An 8,939-nucleotide genomic window follows, 5' to 3' on the forward strand; every position below is an offset into this window, starting at 1 on the left:
CTGATGCCAATACATTTATCAATATTACCTTTAAGAATGCAAATGACCTACCCAAAAAAGTTTTTGTCCCCGCACACCCAAATCTATGAAGCATGCATAATGATAAATCCAAGAAAATAACATTTAGTTTACTTATTGATTTGATGCTTGTAGAATTTTCACTTATCTTTGATTCGAGCATTATAAGTCTCCGGAATTTCAGAAAGCAAATTACAGACATTGAAGGCAAGATATCCTGTTAACTTTAAAAGCAACATATGAACAATAAATCTAAGGAAAGTTCAGCCTATTAACTTAGTAGAGGATCCAAGGGATCAAGCATGCGTTTTAGTCACCATATTACTGATATGTCCACGAACTGGAAAATTTCATCACAAAGTAGCAAATGAGACGTGCATATTTGCTAATTCTCTCAGCATCCGAGTTCCATGTAACGCAAGAACATGGTCAGCATTCGAATCTTCTGAGCTATATAATCTCTATTCATTATTGGGCTTATGCTTTGTATATTAAAACCTAAATTGAATACAAAGATCATGCAATAATGTGTGTGAAACATATATACTTACCCAGACAAGACCACCTCCTGCAATTAGACAATAAATGAACTTGTTACACCCCAATAAGGTCAACCTCCACATTCGTCAAGTCAGCACATGTATGACTGCCATGTCACTACTAAGGTAGAATGATGCCCAGATTCCTTATGACAATAGGTCTTGCCCTTAAGCTGCTCACGTACCTAGACCCATGGAAACAGAGCAACTTACCTCTACCTGCTCTGGGATTATTAAATACAGCCCAAGTTCATTCATGTGGCCTCTTTCCAATCTCTACATGGACTTCCCATTAACTATTACCGATTCCAGTCATGTAACCGTCTGATTGTTTTTTATATAAAATAAAAAAAATGTCCACATACACATTTTAAATCCTTCATTCTTAAGCTTCCTCCATTCTCTTTGTAACTTATGTTTCCTCTTTCGTAAACCCTATGGCACTTAACTAATTTGAGTGTCAAAGGACCCCCAAAAAAAACTCTAACGCCTTTTATCGTGCTTTCTTGTTGTAGGTCCAGACTAGCCTAGCTCACAAGCCAGCTCATCTCCGTCCGAAACATCATCAACAGTACTGATCATCAGAAATGATTAACCGAGTTGGACGTAAATCTTTCAAGAAAATTGTGTCAATAGCTCCTAATAAAAGAACAAACATTTTAAGGTAATAATGCCACAGAAACATTGATGCCACTACCAACAAACTTTTAGTATTACCGGAAAATTTTTAGACAAATTAATAGCTTTAAAACAACTCGCATTGCTTTCCAGGTAGTGTTTAACGAGTAAAAAGACAGAAATAAAAAGGAAACCAAGGCTACATTTGTGGACCTAAGATTTTGCTCAAGCCGCAACATAGCTGCAGCCATTAGCCATTATCCTTCAATTTCACTTTTTTTTAGTTTTGAGTAATGAGCGATGAGCGTTAAGAGACTCTCTGCAGACTTCACAGTTAATGAGTCACACAAGGAAACTCGTGCATGGGCTGTGGTCCAGTGTTGTTTTTGGGTTCCGTCAAAGAATGAAATGAGAGTATTCCAGATTAAAAAAAAAAAAAAAAAAGTAAATGAGAGTATCGAACCGATTAGCATCCTCCTGACCTAAAAGTTAACCTATATAAAAAATCTTTAACTTCCCTCCATTTCTCGACTGTTACCAAAGGCCAAGAAGCTGCTCTTTGTCCAACATCTCTCGAACTGGGAGGTCGTAACGTAATTGAAAACCCACATGTCAGCTGTTCCCCAACCCACCATTTCTCTCGCTTCGCGGAACTTCAAATCTCTCCCAGCCCCCAAAACCCTTCTCAAAACCCTCTCTTCATCACACTCCCTTACCCACTTCAAACAAATCCACGCCCAAATCCTCCGTTCCAACCACTCCCACTCCCATTCCCTCATACTTAAGCTCCTTCTCTCCTCCCCTTCGCTCACTTACTCTCTCTCCATCTTTTTCCACCTCCCTCACCCTCTCCCTTCCATCTCCACTCCCTTCCTACGCCACCTCTCTCGTAGCTCCAAACCCGAATTGGCTTTCTTTGTTTACCAAAGACTGAGGAATGAAGGTATAAGAATTGACAGGTTCGCTTTTCCTCCGCTTTTAAAGGCTGCGGCGACGGTTGGGGGCTTGGCTGAAGGGAAAGAGATCCATGGGTTTGGGTTTAAGTCGGGCTTTGATTCGGACCCGTTCGTGCAGACCGGTCTTATGGCAATGTATCTGGGCTGTGGGAGACTTTTGGAGGCCCGGCTGGTGTTTGATAAAATGTCTTACCGGGATATTGTTACATGGAGTATTATGATAGATGGGTAAGGTTTTTGCTATTTTTTAAAGTTCCCTTTAATTTAAATAAAAGATGCTTCTAGCCTCAAAAAGAAAAATAAAAATAATAGATGTTTCTGAATACGAAATCAAACAGTAATTCTCTTAATGACATGCATAATTTTGAGGAAGGGTAATTCAAACTTCTTTCTGCACTTAGTATTCGACCATACTGCTTAGGTGCAAAGTAAATAATGATTTTGCGTAATTAAAAGATTGAATAAAAGTTTTTTAATACTGAAAGTTATGATTTTTCCATTTTCTAATTTAAATATTTATTTTTCTGTTTATTAAATTGTAATTAAATACGATATGATATTATTTTTTTTTACTAGTATTTGTTTTTGTTCGGCTCAGCAACTTATGAGAAAGTAAAAAAAAAAAAAAAGTAGTAAAAAGGAGTAAGTAATAGAAAAAGGCATATATATATATATGTGTGTGTATATATATATATATATATATATATATCTGAGACGAAATCAATGACGGTTTGTTTGATGAATTGAGTTGTTAACAGTTATTGTCAAAGTGGACTTTTTGATGATGCATTGGAGCTTTTTGAGGAGATGAAGAGTGCAAATATTGAGGCGGATAAGTTTATTTTTTCCAGTTTTCTTTCTGCTTGTGGTCGTGCTGGTAATCTAGATTATGGGAAAGCAATACATGACTACATTATTCAAAATGATCTTGTGGTTGATGCTCATTTAAGGAGTGCTCTTGTGACTATGTATGCAAGTTGTGGTTGTATGGATATGGCTCAGCAATTGTTTGATCAGATGACACCAAAGAACTTGGTTGTTTCAACAGCCATGGTTTCTGGATATTCAAGACACGGACGAGTTGAGGATGCTCGATTGATTTTTGACCAAATGTTAGAGAAGGACTTGGTATCTTGGAGTGCAATGATATCTGGTTATGCTGAGAGTGATCAACCTCAAGAAGCTCTTAGATTGTTTAATGAACTGGAAGTTCTAGGAATAAGACCTGATCAAGTGACAATGCTGAGTGTTATATCCGCTTGTGCACGTCTTGGTGTACTAGATAAAGCCAAATGGATACATTTATTTGTTGATAAGAACGGTTTTGGAGGAGCTTTACCTATTAACAATGCCCTCATCGATATGTATGCAAAATGTGGGAGTCTGGAAAGAGCAAGAGGGGTTTTTGAGAAAATGACAAGAAGAAATGTAATATCTTGGACCAGTATGATCAATGCATTTGCCATGCACGGGGATGCCAATAATGCTTTAATCTTCTTTCATAAAATGAAAGAGGCTCATATTGAGCCCAATGGAATTACATTTGTGGGTGTGCTTTATGCTTGCAGCCATGCAGGGCTGGTTGAGGAGGGCAAAAAAATCTTCACATCCATGATTAATGAATACAAGATCACTCCTAAACATGAACACTATGGTTGCATGGTTGACCTCTTTGGCCGTGCTAATCTTTTGAGAGAAGCTGTTGAGATTGTAGAGACAATGCCTTTGTCACCTAATGTTGTCATTTGGGGATCCCTCATGGCTGCTTGTCAAATTCATGGTGAGACTGAATTAGGAGAATTTGCTGCCAAAAGGCTACTTGAGCTGGAGCCAGATCATGATGGGGCTCTTGTACTATTATCAAATATTTATGCCAAAGAAAGAAAGTGGCAAGATGTTGGGGAGTTGAGGCAATTAATGAAAGAAAGAGGTATATCTAAGGAAAAAGGATGTAGTAGGATAGAATTGAACAATGAGGTGCATGAATTTTTAGTGGCAGATAGGAATCACAAACAAGCAGATGAGATATATGACAAGTTGGATGAAGTGGTTAATCAATTGAAGCTGGTTGGCTATGCTCCTAACACCGGTAGTGTTCTGGTTGATTTAGAAGAGGAAGAGAAAAGGGAGGTGGTTCTATGGCATAGTGAGAAGTTAGCACTTTGTTATGGGCTCATCAATGGGAGAAAAGATCCATGCATTCGGATAGTTAAAAATCTTAGAGTTTGTGAGGACTGTCATACCTTTATGAAGTTAGTTTCAAAGGTGTATGGGAGAGAGATTGTTGTCAGGGATAGGACAAGGTTCCACCATTATAGAGATGGGGTTTGTTCTTGTAAAGACTATTGGTGACTTTTCTTGAGCCTTTTTTCTGCCTTTTGATCCTAAACAGAGAAATTCTGTAATGGTTAAGAATTCTTTATGATTGGATATTGTATTTATTAGGAATGAAAGGATGAGAACATAGTCAGGGTGCCTGCGGAGTTGTATTCAACATGTGTTTTAGAAACCTGTTTTACATTGCTAACATCTTGTCCTGTTGTTATTCATTGTGTAGCAAGATAAGGGGAAGGATATCAATGAAATACAAAGAAGCTAGACAGGAGAAGTGAGTGTTATTTTCAGAGGGAAAATTAATTTACGATCTTGTGACATATTCATATAAGTAAAAAACGTGTTGGCCACTTGTGTATGTTTAAGGTACATACCTCGATAGAAAAGGTATGATGCTTTTGTATATTTGGTGCAATCCCTTTTCCTTCAATTAATGATATATTTGCGTTCCTATTATGTCCACACTACACTAGATAATACTTTCATGTTTCTGGCCTTGAACTATCATTACTTAGTCCTCTTGTTAGACCCTTTCGAGTTATCCATGGCTGAAAGTAATGATTCATCAATAAAGAAGTGTAGAGTGTCAACAAAAGGAAAATGCTGAAGAGGCGATTGAAAACTTTTAAAGAAGAAACAGAAATTGGAGATTGGCTCCTAGACTGAGATGAGCTGAAACTTATAGCCATAGACTCTTTGAAATTGAAAGCCAAGTCCACAATTGCAGTTGGCATCTTCTTTCTGACTCTGGGTAGCAGCAGCATCTATCACCACGGCCTTGCTAGTTTGTGGTATATAGTATCATAACTCACAAGCCCTTCTATTCCTTAAAATGTTTATGAAGGTTTTGAAATTCTAAATTCTGACAGTTCCCATTTCTCCAAGAGTAATGTTACGTTTAAGTTCAATTGGGGTTTAGTTCCTTGAAAGGTTATATCTAGCGAATTTGTAAGTGCAAACTTTTTTTTCCTATATCAAGTTGCAGCTTTTGTTGTACCAAAAAAATGTTTGTTCAACCTCGCATGACATGTTTAAAAATCTTGTGGATGAATAGTATATAGAAAAAGTGAAATGAATAGTAATACATAATTGGCTTAATGGTTGCAATCGCAATCTATCAGAGAAGACTCGAGGTTCTGGACCAAATTCCCCTCTATAGATGATCTTCCTGCACGGGACACGTTATCGATGTTCTATTGCTGTAGACTAAGAGATGCTCGTCAATGAGGAACTTGGTATGATGCTTAGGGTGGATTAAGACTTATGCTTCTTTGTCAATCTTCCAAGACCACCATTTTTAATTGCTTCCCAGGAATATATGTGACATCTGCTTTTTTTCAGGAATCTCTAACCGCAGTTGCCTTTTATTGATTTGCAATTTACTCTATGGTGCAAAATTATCCAAGAAGAATCTATGCCCATAAACACCCTCAAAGATTAAAAAAAAAAAAAAAAAATTTGAAGAAAAAATTTCTTCTGGATACCCTAAGATTTTCATCAAGACATCTTTTTCATCAACATAATTAATAAATCTGTTAGCAATTCTTCATTGAATAAATCCTAAACACCCAAAAAAAAAAAATTCTACATCTGTCACTGAAAATTATCCAAGCATAGCAAGTGTTTCTTAATATCAACCCTTCTTAAGATAACTTGACACCCCCAACAGATGCTACTTGAAGATTGATAATTGCAATGGCAGCACAGAACTTCCAAGCAATTCTGCCTTTTATTGCCTCCATCAGAAAGTATCTGATAATTTATGGTCTAGAAACGGTGAGAAAACACTGATTTTTTACTGCAAGCCTAGAATCTGATTCGAGATGTCCTCTAGAAATCAAGTATATTAATGCCAACTATCAATAAAGCAAAGGTTGACATATCTATAAGTAATTTAACTAATCACATGGAACATGATTAATTAGCGCCGAAACAGGTGCTTAGGATACTTAAATTTGGTGATTAAGCAAATGACTGACCGCTGACATTGAAGGTTTTTCTCTGACATATTTTCCAGTAACATGTGCAAGTTTTTCTGATGTTACAAATTGTGATTAGTGTTACATTTGTATATATTGGTATCCTAATGCGGGGACCTGTTGGATGTTGCTGCCTACTGGATAGGAAAGTTGTCTTAATCAAATGAAGTGGTTAGTTTAGCAACAGCAAAGGGGGCGTTTGGTAGACCAAACTTGACAGGGGGGAAGGGGAAAGTTTTAATCAGATGGCCTACCAGCTGGTCTCCTAAGATTCCACTATTTTAGCTCTTAAGGATTTTTCTTTTTAAGCACTCGTATTGTACATACTGGAACATCTCAAAAAGATATGGTACAAGATTTAAGGCTTCAAATATAAGGAAACACTTAACAAAAACCAATTAAATGTACTTATTTGATATAATCCTATCAAAATCAGATTAATTAGCTTAAACTCAAAGCTTAACTTAATTGATTTATATAATCGCTTTTAAAAGGTGACATAAAATCTAAATTTCAACACTTGTAACCTCATCTTTATTTTTAAGTTGCAACCTCCTTTATAAAAAAAATTAGATCAACAGATGCATAAAGCAAAGGCTTTTGCATCTTATTGATAAGAAACAGTTACTTAGCCATTAGAAAGAGACCAGAAAATTTCATAATTCAATTTACTGCTTATGGTGGGAAAAAAGCACAATTTGGCTCAAATCATTGAACCATATGGCATAGTGTTGGTTTAGTCCTTTTTGGTGTAGTGGAAAGTTGACCTTTGCTGCCGTATTATAATATTGAAAAGTTTAGATTTGTTACTGATTTTCTGTCCTTGGGAATCAATTGAGCCAGTTGGGGGGAAAATATCTTCCAGATCAGGAACCAATGACTCTGCTCTTCTTCGTCAAACTCCTAGTTCTTCAGCCAATGATTTATCAGCATGGGAAAGAAAAACCAGTAACTCTGCTCTCATTTCCCTCATCAGTTTAAAGTCATTTGACCTTTAAGTAAATTCACTTTCTCTGTAGGTAAAAACTATTCCACCCCTTTGTTTTTAATTCAACCTTTCAATATTCAGCTCAATGGACGAACATCATAAACAGAGTTGTCATATGAAAAAAAATTGGAAAAAGCAGTGGTAAATATAGAATCATTTCATGCTGTCCATGGTAATTGGGTTAAAAAAATCCAGTAAAATGAAATTCGTCATACCCTTTGGTTTTGTGAAAAATTGGGAAAAGAGATATCGAAACGGTGTTTGCTATAGTTAAGATCTTGAAAAACTTTTGTCTCTTCAAACAGGAAAAAAAAGTATATGAAAAAAAAATGCATACCAATATATCAAGCAAGGGTAAGAAGAAGACAAAAACTGGAGGAAGCCTCCATTAAAATAACATCTGCTGTACAAGACAAGTTGAAAAGGTAGCCAAGAAAGGCTTGGCTATCAATATTATTCCAACAAAGGTAAAGGTCTTTCCTCCCTTTTCCTCTTCTTTCGCCAATTAGTACAGTTTTGTGGTAGCTGATCTGGTGAACTTCTTAGAAGAAGAAGGTGAATTAAGAGTGTTTGAAAAATCTCCTGACCTTCTTCTCAGCATCTGCCTCATACCATCAGCTACTCGAACGGCAGGATTGGATTTGAATTTGCCACAAAATGACATGTGAGCTTTAACAGCTTCTTCAACACCAAATTGCTTCTTACTTCTACTCACTTCATCTCTAACAGCTTCTGAACATAACCCACATAGCCATTTGCCGTCAAATTTGGCCTTAACATCATTGATATAATCTTGGGTGCAATCTTCTTTCAGTCCACAACACTCACATCTAACTGATTCAATTTCCATATCCTTTTTTTTTTTTATGTTCTTCCAGGAAAGCGAGAAAACAAAGTGTTGCTGGTAGTAAGGCTACTTTTATAGTTGTATTTGATTGCAATGATAGAATGGAAAGTGGGCTTTCTTTTCTTTTTTTTTTTTTTTTTTTTTTCTGTCTTAGTTTCTCCCTTGAGATTGGTGGTTTTTGTTGGCACAAGAAGTGTAAGAATATGTTTGGTGTTGCATGAGAGCTTTTATGGTTGGTCTGAGATAAGAGGGAGATGAGGGCTTAGGAGTTTAGAGTAGGGGAAAGCTTCCATAATTTACTCCATGTTCTAAGGGATACGGGGCTGTGGAAATTGAGACAATATGGTCGGAGGGGGGGCCTCAACATAGTGGCCCTTTCTAGCATTTAAAACTCCACCGAGGGTGGGTTTTTCATTTTTTCTTTCTTTTCTTTTCTTTTCCATGGTATTATTTTTTAATGTTTGACAGTTCCATTTCGGTTGGTGTAGAGGGAATTGGCTAGCCCTTGCCTTTTGGCTTAAGACTTACCTGGCTATTTACTGGCTCATGACGGTTGGGGGTTGGGCTTTGTTTGGTTATATTCTGATTCCATGCTTTGTCTTTACTGATCAACCTTACTATAATACTATAATATTGCAACAATATGACATTGCTGCTATA

The 8,939-nt window shown here is 36.7% G+C and overlaps 2 protein-coding genes across 2 annotated transcripts; one reads left to right on the forward strand and one right to left on the reverse strand.

Moving 5' to 3' along the window:
- The first annotated feature begins 1,434 nt into the window (after window positions 1–1,434).
- On the forward strand, window positions 1,435–4,660 carry LOC111307963 (Pentatricopeptide repeat (PPR) superfamily protein). Its single transcript, XM_022906347.2, has 2 exons — window positions 1,435–2,359; window positions 2,890–4,660. Exons 1-2 carry the CDS (start codon window positions 1,785–1,787, stop codon window positions 4,481–4,483), a joined length of 2,169 nt encoding a protein of 722 aa, XP_022762082.1. The 5' UTR covers window positions 1,435–1,784; the 3' UTR covers window positions 4,484–4,660.
- Window positions 4,661–7,794: 3,134 nt separating this feature from the next.
- Window positions 7,795–8,637, reverse strand: LOC111307332 (uncharacterized). Its single transcript, XM_022905338.2, has one exon. It carries the CDS (start codon window positions 8,280–8,282, stop codon window positions 7,938–7,940), a length of 345 nt encoding a protein of 114 aa, XP_022761073.1. The 5' UTR covers window positions 8,283–8,637; the 3' UTR covers window positions 7,795–7,937.
- Window positions 8,638–8,939: the final 302 nt, after the last annotated feature.

Source organism: Durio zibethinus, chromosome 22 (genome assembly GCF_047325235.1).
Source record: "Durio zibethinus cultivar Kanyao isolate XHJ-2024 chromosome 22, ASM4732523v1, whole genome shotgun sequence".
Lineage (NCBI taxonomy): Eukaryota > Viridiplantae > Streptophyta > Magnoliopsida > Malvales > Malvaceae > Durio > Durio zibethinus.

Bases quoted from the DNA above. Each gene is read 5' to 3' on its own strand.
- LOC111307963 (XM_022906347.2), top strand. From the start codon at position 1,785: ATGTCAGCTGTTCCCCAACCCACCATTTCTCTCGCTTCGCGGAACTTC. The intron at 2,360-2,889 runs GTAAGGTTTTTG...AGTTGTTAACAG, and splicing joins TGGAGTATTATGATAGATGG to TTATTGTCAAAGTGGACTTT.
- LOC111307332 (XM_022905338.2), bottom strand. From the start codon at position 8,282: ATGGAAATTGAATCAGTTAGATGTGAGTGTTGTGGACTGAAAGAAGAT.